Source organism: Enoplosus armatus, chromosome 20 (assembly GCF_043641665.1).
Source record: "Enoplosus armatus isolate fEnoArm2 chromosome 20, fEnoArm2.hap1, whole genome shotgun sequence".
NCBI classification, from domain to species: domain Eukaryota; kingdom Metazoa; phylum Chordata; class Actinopteri; order Centrarchiformes; family Enoplosidae; genus Enoplosus; species Enoplosus armatus.
Window position 1 is genome coordinate 7,236,537 of NC_092199.1, and position 15,405 is coordinate 7,251,941.

General features: G+C 40.7%; 2 protein-coding genes across 2 annotated transcripts; one reads left to right on the plus strand and one right to left on the minus strand.

Annotated features, from left to right (window-relative positions):
• Window positions 1–3,589: 3,589 nt before the first annotated feature.
• On the minus strand, window positions 3,590–7,295 carry ghitm (growth hormone inducible transmembrane protein). The gene is made up of 9 exons (XM_070926989.1): window positions 7,257–7,295; window positions 6,749–6,897; window positions 6,445–6,547; window positions 6,067–6,178; window positions 5,810–5,951; window positions 5,523–5,631; window positions 5,151–5,339; window positions 4,419–4,590; window positions 3,590–4,282 (listed from the first exon to the last, which is right to left on the minus strand). The coding sequence occupies exons 2-9, from the start codon at window positions 6,878–6,880 to the stop codon at window positions 4,195–4,197; spliced, it is 1,047 nt and encodes a 348-aa protein (XP_070783090.1). The 5' UTR covers window positions 6,881–6,897; window positions 7,257–7,295; the 3' UTR covers window positions 3,590–4,194.
• Window positions 7,296–12,433: 5,138 nt separating this feature from the next.
• Window positions 12,434–14,978, plus strand: chst3b (carbohydrate (chondroitin 6) sulfotransferase 3b). The gene is made up of 2 exons (XM_070927487.1): window positions 12,434–12,513; window positions 12,733–14,978. The coding sequence occupies exons 1-2, from the start codon at window positions 12,434–12,436 to the stop codon at window positions 13,958–13,960; spliced, it is 1,308 nt and encodes a 435-aa protein (XP_070783588.1). The 3' UTR covers window positions 13,961–14,978.
• Window positions 14,979–15,405: the final 427 nt, after the last annotated feature.

A 15,405-nucleotide genomic window follows, 5' to 3' on the forward strand; every position in this document is an offset into this window, starting at 1 on the left:
ATTCTCAGGCACTAATCCAGTGACGCATCCCTTCCCTCCGCAGACATCTTCTACCACACTGCTCTCACTTCGATTTCTCCTGAAAAACTACACGAGGAGGGAAGAGAGTTTCACACAATGTGGTGTGATCATCACACCTCTGCACACGTGTGACAATGTACACATGAGGCACCGCAGCCATGATTACTGTTAAAAAAGACTTCGTGACATTATCATAACACTTCTGCTTTACATGTTTAGACTCAATGATGCATATTATTATGTTAATTTTACTCAAGTCTACACACTGGGAACCTCAAACAAACATCCATTTGTTTCTCTTTGTTTCTCTGTATGGACACATGGCCCATTTGGCTCCTCTCGCTAAAGGGTTTCAACAGTCTTGTTGGTCACATGTAGTGAGTCCCACTGGCCTAAGCTCCCCGTGGCTACTCGCCTTGGCAGCTCGCTGACCAAACACAAGCCTCAGCTGCACTTGTGGATCTGTGATGTACTTATAGCCAAGAGGCTTTCTTTGGCCTTTGCAGTCCACTTTCCCTTGGAAACCTAATGACCTGTCAATCACTATGCCTCAAGACACACAACAAGCCTTTTACAAAAAGTCAGTATTGTCAATCGGAATTGTTTGATTTAACATTTTCGAGATGCAAGCCTACTTTACATTTTTGGTTAAGCTTGATGTAAGTATGTCATGATACAGAAGATGTTTGCAATTAAACTTTTTGTCATACATTGTTTAAGAGGTGAAGATAGTGTTGATGATGGAATATTATGAAGTATAGTTAAAGTACTCTTTCTAACTTTGTCTTGAAAGAAAACTGCAAACTTTTTTTGAAGAAGCAAATTCTGAGGAAAGTGATCTTGTGGGATGAATCAGCTTATCAATAGTGAGGAACAGGAGTCTGAACAGGAGTTTGATTATTGGCAATTAACTATGAAATGTAAGACTGTCTGGAACATTTTATTTCATTGTTATAACATAGTTTTCACTGGTGCAACTTGGTCTAATACTTGAGATAGTGTAGCAGAAAAAGTGTTTACCATGTCGTCACAGGAAGACAAAGGGGTGGTACGGTACACAGAGAATACTCCTGGATAAACATGTTAGCACTGTTTTCATTAATGTGACAATTCTGATCCAATTAGTTTAATTTTGGCTCGTTCACAGTTAAAGCACAGGTTGAAAAAGATAGCACAGCAGTTGACAACCTTTGGAAAACACTAAATCTAATGTACTGTTTGACACAATTTGTGAGTAGAACAGGAGACATGTTTAAAATCAAAAGAATCAACTCTTAAAACTGCTTAGTTACATGGTTGATTGTCAATATGTATGTTAAGGTAACTATGTCACAGTCAATTGCTATTTTAGATAGCAGCTCTAGTTCTTCTAAAAAACCCTGCCTCAGTTTAGGAGGGTGGTGTACCATGGGAATGAGAGTTACAGGAGATGGAGAAGATCTTCAAAGGATGAATAGTGACCAAAAGAAAGAGGTTCACATTTTAAAAAAAGCCACTATATAAAACTGCAACCCCTCATCTTTCCTAGTGGACCTACACAATGTAGGAAGCTGTATTTAGCTTGTGTTGTCTAAGCAGTTTAAAATGGTAAGAAATCCTCCTGGTATGAATCACTTGCAGCTTAGGCAGGTGACGACCAAAACGCTGCTCTCATACAGCTCAACAGCTGATTATCCGACACTCCCTGAAGGCTGAAGTGGAAAACTGAGTAATACATCTTGATCTAGCAACCTTGCTCGTATCTGATGAGAGTCAAAAGCCAGAAATGTCATGCTTTTTATGTCTGAATACAATTTCCACTTTGGGAGAGTTTTGCACCTTTTTTTTTTTTTCCCCCGCTCACAAGCAGGTGTCATGCGAGTGCACGTTTCTGCAAGGTGTGTTAACTGTATTGACTTACTCACTTAGGAGGTGCAGACGTGTGCACTTCCTATATTCACAGGTACAAAAATAGTGTCTGACGTTCAACGACACACTCATAGATCTTACTGGTTGGCAGCCAATGACAAATCTGCTCTGCACACTAAAATAAACACAGAATCCAAGGACTGCTCAGTGTTCATAGTGAACTTTGACAATGCAAAAAAGAATGAATGTTACTGAATATTAAAGATTTAAAGATTTAAGGCAGAAAAAAAAAGTATTATCAGCAAAATGTACATGTTTTATAGCTGTCAGATAAATGTCTTGCGATAAAAAGTGCAATTTCCAACTGAAATGTAGTGGAGTCATTTATTTTTTAAGTAGTATATTTCATTAAGAAATACTAAAGTACAAGAACAAGTACCTCAAAAATGTACTTAAATACTTATAATATATAATGTACTTAGCTGCCATCTAAAACTAAAAGAATACAAATATCAGTTGAGGGAGTAAATAGCAGAACAAGACTGAGTGTCTACAGCCATGCTAGCAGCTCTTTGAGGCTGTTTAACAGGAATAATATAGCATAGTTGCAGTTGTTGACATTCAGTCTGTTTAAGAAATGATATGAAACATTGCACAGTAACAGCTTTAGCCACATACAGGACAAAGTGCTTGAGAGGTCAGAGCTCTTAATGTATTGTGGTGAGACTATAATTAATATACCCTTAGCCATTATTCATTGTCTAGTCTCTCTCTGTCTCTAACACACGCACACACACACACACACACACACACACACACACGTGATGCCCACATTAAGCAGTAAAAACCTTGAACCCTAACCAAATATTGGTTACAAATATCAATCTGAAAATGACTGACAGAGAGCAACTTTTATCCCCAGTAGTGGCAGATCTCCACACGCTGAAGCCTTCCCCAATCTCCTCCATTATTGCCCTCTTTATCCCTCCCATCTGCAGGGTTTTTTCGATACACAGTATATAGGAAACATAAGTGTCCTCAACGTGAACATGATCTGAGAGATTGAAACACTGCCTGGCAGCTGTGTGCTCCACGTGTACGTGCTTTAATGAAGCACCTGCATATTTACAGATGTTAGCATCTGTTGCAAGTGCCCTGGTTTGGAGGTTTAATTTTAGAGGGGCAGCCAGATGGTGGACAAGAGGATTACTACGCTAAGCCTTTGTCATCTGCTGCTACACACTGACTGTTTACAGGCAAATACAAGGTGGACCCCCACCGGCCCCACCTAGTCTGGTCAGAGCTGCTGAGAGCGTGGAGTGACAAATGGTGAAATATCAATATACGTTTTGGCTTATTTGGTAGCACAACTTCACTGATTTTACACACTGCTCACAACTAATCTCAGCTGCTGCTTGAGTTGTTTGATTTCGCAGGTCTAGCCAATACATGTCTTATAGTAGACACCTAAAACTCAATTATTGTTACCATTATAATGTTTTTAACAGCTAAACAATTGATTTAAGACGCAAAAATATAACAACCAAACTGAAGCAACTTTGGTTATCGTTAGTTGTATTATTTACTATTATGGCTTTTCCACCTGTGACATGTCAACATGTTTAAAAAGGCCTATATCAGGAATATTGTCAGCTCACCCTCTGCTGGATTTTAAGATCACTTTTCAAAATAAAAAAACACAACAGTAAGATCAGACAAATAAAGTATAAATTTTGATTTGTTTATTGAGTGATTCCATTGTTGAAATTACTGTATATTTTTTCAGAAATATATGAGCTAGTGCTAACTGCTTCAACGCCCCATCACAAAAGTGCAATATCAGTGTATACTGGAGTAAGTCCGTACAGCACAGTCATGTATTGTACACCGAGTCTGGACCAGTCTATGGTTCACATATGTGGCATTTCTGTTGCATATACCAGATATTTTTCAACTTTCATTTTCAACAGAAACACAACCAAGTGGAAATAAATATAAAACATAAAGAACACAAAGGACATCTGAGGCAAGCGAAATGATGCTGACAGATTTAACCTATCTGCAACCCCCCAGGATAAACCAGATACTTCCACAATCAAGGTAAGAGCTCTCAGTGTGTTATCAATGTACAATAATTTGTCTTCTTTGCACCATAGTGCAATCCTCTTCTTCGTACACTTGCAAAGCATTCATGTTTATTTATTTACCAGTTAGAAAAGACTTGTCACTGAGAGACAACATCTTGCGTATGCTGCTAGAAATAAAACATGACTTTGTTCAGCTCTGTGGAAGGTAAAACTAAAGCTGAAGTCAGAATACAGCGGTTTACTTCCTTCTGCCGCCGCCGCCGTTGGCCAGAATCATCACCAGTCTCATGAAGATGTTCAGTGTGTCCATGTAAATCCCCATACACCTGTAAGATTAATAATAATAATAATAATAATAAGTATTATTATATGAGATGTATCCCTTGTGCAAGTTTATAACTAACATTACTCCGCAGAAACCTGCATTTAAAGTGTTCTTGAATATTTGCTGGAGTGACTTACGCGTTAATGGGGTCATATTTCTGTACACCGTAGAGTGGGTGTGTCTCTGCCCTCTTGATGACTTTCTGTGTATCATAGAGGAGGAACATGCTGAACAGGACCAAGCCTCCATAGACGGCAACTGAGTACAGGCCTGCTCCGAACGCTGAGGTGGGAGGCAGGAACATTGATCCTAAAGAAGACCAGAGCATTTGCTGTGAGACTGACGAGAACAGACTGTGCACGCTTGTGGATTCAAAGATTTTAAAAAGGAGAGGTTGTCTACACTCTACACACTATCTGACAATCACAGACATGGAGAAAGTCTTTGCATCTTTACACAGTTCAATTTCTCACCTTCACTTCATTTATATAATAAATAGGACATTTATTAGTAAAAGTCAAGCCTGTACAATCTAAATAGAAAATGCCTGTATTATAGTATGTATGATCATAATTAGGATTCAATTAGGATTTAGCTAGGCATCATTTCTTTCAGTTCATTTCTCTAGTTCATGCAAATGAATTCATACACACATATTCTCCTATTGTGTGACGTGACATCAACCAAATTCATTTGCATAAACCAACAGGATTGGTAGTGTGAAAACTAACACTGTTAGCTTCTCATGAGGCAGCAACAGGAACATTATCATGGTGGAAACACCTAATACTGTTTAATATTTGGCAGTAGTCTTTAATTAAGCGTTCAATGGAATAATCGTTTAAGAGGTGAAACAACATTATACTAACCAATAGAGGAAGCGAAGACCACTCCAAAGCCAACAGCCAATGGCCCGCCCATGTTGAGGAACTTCTCACTTGGGGCACACATGGCCACAGTAGACAGACCTCCCACGATGCCTGCTGTGTACCAGGCGGCCCTCATCATCAGAGGCCCTCCCAGGAGAGTAAGGGGAGCGATGACAGCACCCATCACACCTTATCAATAAATACAAGCAAAAAGACAACTGAATACCATGTTCCAAAACAACTGCTACTCTCTGAGCCTTTACATGACTGCCCTCTAGTGTTCAATTTGGGCAACTACATAACAGAAACAACAGGGCAGAGTGGGACATCATGTCAGAGTTATCATTTCCCACTAGTCATCGTCTTACAAACCTGCATGAAGCATCCAAGCGAGGTGTTTGGGCACTGGGCTGTGCTCATATGAAACGGACCTGACCAGCATGCCAGCACCAATCATGGCTGCAAAAGTTGCTCCAATAGCCTGGGTTAGAAAAAACATCAGGCATTCATATTAGTAACCTGTAAACACACATGTACAATGAAACATACAGATATTACTAAACCAGCTCCATGGTGTTTTAGACTTCAATTTAAGTTTTAAATAAATGTTGCAAAAACACCTTTGTCTCTGTTGGGTACACTTGAGTTATAAAGCTTACCAGCCAGGATCCTCTCATCATCAGACCCATAAGTGCCGGGGTCCTGCTCACTGCTACAGCTGACAAAGCTGTCATTCCAACACTGCCTGCAAAGTACATGTAGGTGGAGTGGATCCTGTCCTTCACATACTGTGGCCAGATCCTGCACAGAGAGGGAAGAGCCAGGTATATATGGAGCTCTCAGAAGGTAACAAACACTTTCCATAGATCTATGCTTCAAAAAACAAAATTTAAAGATACAAAGAGCTGTTACTCACACTGCTTTCTCAATGGCACCGATTTCATTGGACATGCCAAGTCCATAGTAGCACAGAGCTCCAAGGCCAACTGCTGCCCCTCCAGCCAGAATCATTCTTCCCATACTGTCAACTGTGCACACAACAATAACTATTTTAGACACACTTTGAAATGTAATAAACCTGTATGAAAACAAAAAAGATAAATACAGTGACTGTCACTGTTTGATTTGTGTTACAAAGGGAAATTCTGGCATTATGGCAGTTTAGATAACCCCTAACCCTCAAAGAAGGCTCCAAAATATGTGAACTCTAGCATCACTCTCTAGCTCTAGCATCTTGTTTTAGAGAGTGGATAGCATTAACTCCTGTTATGCAACAGTATGCAATAGTGATTACTTTTAATGGCGGTATCTGTTGCTGGCTCAAAAGCTGCTTCTTGGAGCTGGTCTCTGGTTGTCCTCCCACGGCGGAAACCAAATCTGGCCTTAGAGGAATAACCCTGGGGAAAGAAAAACAAACTTTACACTGAACTGCAACTGTTGATTTCGTTGCTAGGATTTCCCACCCCAGCCAAAACAATCAGGGAGTGTGCAAAATGCATTTGGCCAATGTCAATTTGGTGTGGGTACACCATTTTATTGAACTTCATTTCACGAATGAATGCCAGCCCGTTAGTGTTAACTTTACATGTTCACAGTACCTGCTGGGGCCTGAGCAGAGGTGGACAGGCCTTCAGGGTGGGTGTTCTCAGGGCTGGGGAGCCCTGTGACAACACAGGCCGGAGCCCAGCGAGAGGAAGACTCCTCAGGCATGTTAGCCTCGCCACCAACATGGTCACAATATATTATCCTGTATCAGTCAGACAGATAAACAGAGCGTCGGGTACAGTAACTGACGGACAGCCGTGTGACATAATGTATGAACACATTTGTCTATATTTGTTACGCTGAGAGTCACAAAGCCAGTCAGGAAACAAAGTAAGAGTAAAATAAACTTTATATTGTTACATGTCATGTTAGTTAACTAAGCTAGCTAACGTTAGCTAGCACGACACAGCTGCGTAGCATTTAGGATCCATTCACTGCAAAGTCTTTGGGGACTACAGGTATAACGGTGTTTAATCTACCCAAATACATTAAATAATACCATTAACAATGAGGTATGAATGGTAATTTCAAGAAACGAAGATGTAAATCAAAGATACATACCGAGAGTAATGATCGTCGTTCACCTTTCCAGAAACTAGTGCGCAACTTTCTGACGCAATTGTTTTGCAACCTTCGTGAAAATTCTCAAATAGTGCGTCATCATTAAGCGACGGGTTTGATGGGAATTGTAGTTCTTAGTCGGGCTGCATTTTATAATCCTGTAATGCTGTAATAAGTGGTTGAAGAAGTATTCAGATGCGAGCAAATAACAAGATATAAAAAACAGTACTGCATTCAGTAAAGTAAAAGTACAGATGTTTTATCAGCAAAGAGGACTTAAATTATCAAAAGTAAAAGTAGGCCACTCAATATGCACAATGGCCCCTTTCAGTGTGTTATTTCATTTTATACTAAATCATCGTTTTATTATTACTGACGCAATAATATAATAAATGTAATGTAAATGCAAAGAGCGATGTGTTAATTTTGTAACTGGTCCAATTTTGACTACTTTACATACCACATTAAAATATATAAAAAAATGTAACATCCTATGAAGTTATTTCATGTTATATAGGCTAGTCAAACACTTAATCTGCAAAGTAACAAATTACAGCTGTCAAATATATATATATCCTTTGAAATGTCGTACAAGTACAGTACTTGCTTTTTGATTTAATTTAATTGAATATAAATCACGTTATAGACATAATCTGTAAATGTTTTGTAATCATCCTGTTCTATTCACCTGCAGGTCGATAAATAAATAAAAGTTGAGACGCATTTTGTTCTTTTTTCCACTAGGTGGAGGGCTTGCCTCTTCTTTTATTGTGAGTACATCAATAACTACTAAAAACATCAAATAGATAATAAAATATCAGGCCAACACCCCGTTGTTTACCCTAACATTGTTTACCATGTGGTTAAAGTGTATAAAGTTTGTTTGCTATGTATTATTACAGACTTGAAACAGAGGGTCTGTGAGGGGTGCTGGCAGTGCGCCTCCTGCCTGAAGCGCCGCTCCTTTGGACCAAACTTTCACATGTGATTCACTGAGACTCCAGACTCGGTCCAGCGGGCAGCCTGACCTGCTGCCTCCACCAACATGACTCCATCTGATCCACAGGTTTCACTTAAGAAAACTAGCCAAGCTGCTTCTTTTGAACTAGATTCGTTTTTGTCACACAAGTGAAGTAGTCTTGGGAAGTAATGGCATTAATTCCTCTCCGGAGTCGATCTGTGAGGAGAGGCTGATCAACTTCACGGATTAACCGAAGCGGGGACGCCTTCAGACACCGCAGCTCATCATGATGGTGGGTATGGAGAGCGGACAGACTGTTCCTTATACATTTGATTGATACTTAAAAATAACTAAAAACCTATAAACTAATATTATCACATTGGAGTACTTTTAAACTCTAATGACACCATAAAATACAATGAAATCACTATAAAATGGTTGTGATGTAAAAGTCACTTGATCCTTCAAGGGACTTTTTATTAAGAAAGCATGACTTCAGTTTGGCCACTTTGTCCTTTTGACCTTTAATTGCAGCGCATGCTCTCCAGAGACGTTAACCACCGTTGCATTATAGAAGTCTGACTTTGTCCCCATTCAAGGTTTCTGTTCAACCTGTTAATTAATCAGCAAAGTTGCTCGCAGAGTCACTGCTGGATCCATGGATTTAGTGATATCACGCATGCGTACTTTAAAAACTTACAAATGTGCTGCATGGCCTCTACATCTACTCTTTTAACAACATATTTTATCAACAAGTATGAATCTCTCTACACTCAGATTTTAATTAAACCTGTTGCCAGTTTAACCCACCTTACTAAATGAGTGCATTCATTATACTGCCGGTAACCATAGCAACAGTGCCTCTTGAGGTTACCAGGTAGCCCCTAATGACTCTCACTGAAACTGACCAAGAGCAAACTTTGAACACAGCCCACCTTGTTTTCCTCTGGTAAGTGCATGTCATGATTGTAAATTGGACATTATCTGGAAAGGAAATAAAAAGTAATTTGACGAGCTAGTGTGACCAAATTCATAGTTTCGTGTATAACAATGCATCATGTTTTATACACGAATGATGTGTTTTGTATGTAAAATCTTAATTTGCACTACAGTAACTACAGCTATCAAATAAATACAGTGAAGTACAATGTACTAGTTATACAATGTTTCCCTCACTGATTTATAACATTGCCCACAATGACTTCAACATGACACCATCATATGACCGGGTATAACAAAATGACTTCAAAAATATTGTATTTTCTAGTCTTTCATTTTTCTATATTGAGACATATCCTGTAATTATCACGCCTACTTGTTATATTTCAGAGAGGATCTTAAAAATTCCCTTTATCTGTGAGCCACAAATGAAAACAGTGCAATGGGACTGGAAAGTGATGTTCTGTAAATATATATGGTGTTTATTTGCAACACTACAGTGTACACTTTCAATATCTCAGGCAAAGTGGGTTTGGCTGGGTGATGTTTCATTTGTCTTCACATAAGATTTACATTAAATAAAAGGCAGCTATTAAAAGCATTTGTAGCAAGATGATAAATGGTGCAGTGGCGGTTTTGTTATGAGCAGATGATCAAAAGTGTCATACGCCTCAGTGGTTTGTGAATATTCAAGAATGTCAGCTCGTGTGTGTGGTGTTTTTTTTTCTTTACACAGCAGATGCAATAAGCTGAGATAATTGGTGTACATCTAATTTACCATATAAATGACAAAAACAGACCACTTATTTTCTTGATGAATTATTGATGTTGCTTTATTCTAAAATCATATATGGAGAACTAAAACGGCTGAAATACATAGTCAATCCCACAGAACTATACTGCTAGTACTCTAAATTCATCAAATCAACTTTTTCACTGAGAGCAGTAATCGTTCACACATGTCTTGTTCATTAGGCCAAATCATTTTTGGTGTTTGTCTTCATTTGTTTAGGTACAGTCACAGGAGAAAATAAACTGCAGAACAAATATGCTGTTGTACAAACGGTAGATATACTCAGATCTTCTGTTTTCTTAGACAAACTGTCTGTATTTGCACAATGTTACAAGACCACTGATGGCTGAAGGACTCTGCCGACTATCTGACCATACATGACTTGTAACATCCGGGGGGGGTTAGTCACTGACCCTGTGACGTGTGAGTGACCTGGGAGTTTATGATCCTTGCTCTCAGCCCAAAGAAGGTTCAGAGTCACTCATGTGTAAAGAGACCTTTGTGGTTGTGGCATGCGGCAGGGTGGTGCAAGACAGAGCTGATTTTTCCTCCCGGTGAAAACGTGTCTCAGTACACAGGCCGTTCACCTTTTACACGCTGTTCCACGTCAACAGTGCTCTTTACTGGAGCATTCCCGTTTCCCTCTCTGAGAATTTCGCAGGCAGCGTCCAACCATTCCCTGTGTTTAGACTGAAGTCATTTGGGCTGGCTTCTGTGCTCAAAACCCAGCAGTAGGTCGCAACAGGATGTTAGAACTGGACCTCCAGACGTAGTCATGTATCAGGCTTTTCACTTCCTCCACAGTGCTACTTGTGTCGCGTCAAACACATGACTAGCTTTGCTGTAGTGAGTGAAAAGGTTGGTTTGTTGCTTGTGGCTCTGCTGATTAATAGCAGCAGTTTCACTAATGTGTCGGCCCCTGAGGCTAGACCTGCAATCGCTTAACGGTGATCCATAAGAAATCACAGACACTCAGGATACTGTGTGTTGCACCTGACGGATCCAATAAACGAATGTTTTTCACAAACCCAGATGTCTGATTCAGGATCTTAAAAGACAGACTGTACACCCGCTGTGTGCTTACTTACATACTTTTCTAACTTCAGCATTTTTGTGGGCACACATCAAAATGTCACATTGCCAATTTCCTCAGGGTGGAGACTGTCTCATTTACTCTTGCCGTGTTATTGACCCTTTCACTGGCAGACGAGGTGAGGCAGGATTATGCTAAAATCCGAAGATTAGTCAGGGATCTGAGCCAAGCTGCCATTATCTTAAAAGTGAACTTATATCAATCTTTCAGGAATGTGCAAGACTGTCCCAAATAGGCATCATTAAATCCACTCCTATCTTCATTTACTCACTGCCTGCCCTCTACACACTACCAGAAGTACTGAATGGCCTGCAGGCTCAGAGCACTACAATTTACGGCTCCATGACAAGCAGGCTTTCCCCTTCAATTTCAGCACTGTGCAGTTATACTTATCAGTGTTGTACATGTGTCCCACTCAGTCTCAGTCAGTGTTTTAGCAGCACAAAGGCATATTATGAGGAAGCAGCAAGCCATTAGCCACCACCAGATGGTCTACTGTACCACTAGCTCATGTCACTGAGGGCCGCTGTTGAAAAGATCACCTCCCAGTGTTGACATGGAGGAGCAGCTGCCAGTTTGGACCGCAGGCTGCTTCTGCTACCTATCAGTGGGAGGTAGGATCATCACTCTAACTCAGACAACTCTGAGTTTTTAAGCAGGCAGCTTTGTAGCTGTTGAATTACAATTTAATTACAAAATTGGGCTTGATTGCAGTCTGTCACTCACATTTGTGCCCTCACAGTTGTTTTTCTGCTCATTTTGTAAATAACGTCTACAAAGACTGGCTTATAAATACAGTGTGTCTATGTGCACCAGCCTTCAGTCTTGCATGGTGGGTGGGCATGTTCCTGAAATGCACTGGTGCACTTAAAGATAACAAAGACTTCCTCGTGGGAAGAACTGGCTCAGATTCCAATACAACACACTCAGCTATTTTCTATTCTTACCTTCTGATATTTTTGTCTCTGGGTAAATGCCTCCATCATTAGTTGTCTAGAATACAGTACAATGATGTTATGCAAAAATAGAGGAAGAAAAGAGGCATGGGAAGGAGACTCTGTATAACCACTACTCTGACTTGTCATCTTAGTGCAGTTATACTTATGCAAAAATAGACTGTCAACTTCCCCATTTCCATGAGTAGTTAAAACAAATACCATAAAGTGTTTCGAATTGAGACCCGAGTAGAAACTCACAGCCGTGCTCAAATGTGCAAAATGTGTAACTGACAGGTTGATGTTCATTTCATTTACAGGATGAAACATCGCCTACAACAGGGAATACAAATAACTGGAAGGCTCTCTAAGAAGGCGACTGGAGACTTGCAAGATTGGCAGAACCCATTAAGAAGCAGTCTGTAAAAGCATATCCAGGCACAGCTACATCCAAGAATGAGGATCAAATACACAATATCCATCGTCTTTTTTGTGACACTTGTTATCATTGAGAAGGAAAACAACATTATCTCACGGTAAGTCCATTTCAGTGATCAATGGAGTGCTTTTGTGATTTCCAGCAGCTACGTGTATGTTTATCTCTTCCAAGCTTTTAAGAGATATAAAATAAGAAGTATAAAACTCCCTGAGCAGCACACAATTGCTGCAAATGTCGAGTTAAATAACAAGGCTATGACTTCTGTCTGTTAACTTTGAAAGATAATATAACGCTGTGATTTCTCTTGCACTTTCAGGGTGTCAGATAAGCTCACCTTAAAGCAGACCCCCCAGACTCCAATACAGCCCAGTGGTTTCTCCCACATACTGCTGAAGCGCAATGGTTCTTTAATCTCACTGAGCAAGATGGACTCTGCCTTCATGTTGATGAAGCGCCGCCTGGAGAACTACAGCAGGCACCAGGAGGTGGTGACGAGGGGCAGGAAACACATCCTCCTGTTAGCCACCACCAGGACGGGCTCCTCATTTGTGGGCGAGTTTTTCAACCAGCAGGGCGACAACATGTTTTACCTGTTTGAGCCACTGTGGCATGTGGAGAAGATGTTGACGTTGGAGACTGGCGGCACCAATGCCACAGTGGCAGCCAAGGCGTACCGTGACGTGCTCCAGCAGCTCTTCCTGTGTGACTTCTCCCTGCTGGAGAGCTTCATCGAACCCCTCCCCGCGGACCACATCACCCCCGCCCTCTTCCGCAGGGAGTCCAGCAGCTCTCTGTGTGAGCAGTCGGTCTGCAGCCCCTTCATCAAAGGGGTCTTTGAGCGTTATCACTGCAGGACCAGACGCTGTGGGCCCCTGAACCTGACCATGGCGTCTGAGTCCTGCCTCCAAAAAGAGCACAGGGCCATCAAGTCAGTGAGGGTGCGCCAGCTGGAGAATCTCCGTCCTCTGGCTGAGGACCCACGCCTTGACATGAAGTTCATTCAGCTGGTTAGGGATCCTCGGGCGGTACTAGCTTCGCGCATGGTCGCCTTTGAAGCCAAATACAAGAACTGGAAGCAGTGGGCTATGGATGTGGATGTGCCCATTGATGATGATGAGGTGAGGAAGCTGAAAGGGAACTGCGACAACATTAGGATGTCCGCCGAGATCGGCCTCAGACAGCCACCATGGCTGCGCAGGCGTTACATGCTGGTGCGGTACGAGGACATTGCTCGGTTCCCCATGAGGAAGGCAGCGGAGATGTACAGGTTTACTGGAATCCCGTTCACTCCACAAGTGAAATCTTGGATCCTGAAGAACACCCAGGCCTCTAAGGAGACCAGTGGTGTTTACTCCACGCAGAAAAACTCCTCAGAACAAGTAGAGAAATGGAGGTTCCGTCTACCATTCAAATTAGCCCAGGTTGTACAGAAGGTTTGCGGGCCAACGATGAAGCTTTTTGGGTATAAATTTGTAAGCAGTGAAGAAATGCTAACAGATAAGTCTATTAGTTTGATTGAGGACAAAGTGTTCAACTTTTTATAGACTTTTGACAGACATGAACATTTTGGAAAACTCTAGAATGACTGATATTTATTAGGGTCTTTTACCCTGATACAGAGAGATATATATTTTCCGATGTGTGCTATTTAAAGTTTTTTACTATTTAAAATAGTTTGATGAAGAAAATGTATTGTTGAGCGGAAAATACATATAAAGCTTTTAAGTATTGAAGCAAGGGTGTTTGAAGCAATGTTAAAGCTTATGGGTAATATGGGTAAAGCATGGTGAAAATAGAAAGCCATCTTTGTTTTTGCACTCCAGACTGTTTTCTGTCCACAGCAAACTGTATCGTTGGCTTGTCCTGCCAGCCTGTCCAGTTTATTTCCTTAGCAAATATAGGAAAGTCCTAAGGGAGATAGAGGGTTTGTGAACAATAATGAGCTGTTTCAAACACTTCCAGCAACCTACGTTAGTTATTTTTGTCCAGAAACTTCTGAGTTAGCAGCATAAGCTGCTTTTACACCAAAGAAACTTGAAACAAAATGCAAAGACAAAAAAATGAATTGCTTTGTATTGCAATGCTTATGGCAGGAAGAGGAAATACCAATGTTTTGCCAGGTAATTTTTATGCATGAGATTTAGAAGTAATGTCCCATGCTACTTTATTTATTTCTTCTCTTTGCTAAAAGTCATAATGACTCCAGCTCTGAATGTGCTCCACAGGTTCTTTTCCCCTGCTTCCTCTGCAGGGGTACTTTTCTTGCACACATATACTGTAGTTTGCTGTAAATGCATGTTTGTAATTGGTCAAAAGTTGTTTGAAGTTGTCCTCGGGACAGTAAGGACCCATTCTGTAAAAACAGATGTTTACACTGCCACTGTATGCAAACATTCCAACTGCAGCTGGTTTGCAGGATTGTGCGAGGTTTGTCGGCAGGTCTCTGTCTGTTGACACAAGTCTGTTGGCTGGTGATAAAAAGAGGCCCTGACACTCTGTTTGCTGATGTTCCAGTCTGCTCCTTTTGCATTTTTTTTCTACAATAAACTTTCTTTTACATTAGCTGTAAAACATCTCTTGTGGCATGAACATACTGTATCCATAACTGTGGCACATGACTTATTTAGTTAACTTGTCTAAAAGAGTTTTACATTCAAGCACAACTTCCCCATTTTGCCATCTCTGTCAGTTATCTTTTTTAAAGACCAAAGAAGCTTAGCAATGGCAATATAAAAACCTGCGACCTTCTGTCAATACAGTACACAGTGAACAGTTCCCCTGCAATACATACTACCTTCATAAAGCTTCTAATGTAGTAGTCAGTGTTAGTGGGGGTCTGCATGTAACTACAGCCAATACAGTTATACCAAATGCAGGAACACTACATTAGCAAAGAGAACGGTGGGCACAAATACACTCACCAACACTGAAAGAGCATTGACAGATTATTTGCCTAACAACACCACAAACTCTGGCCTCAATAATGAGT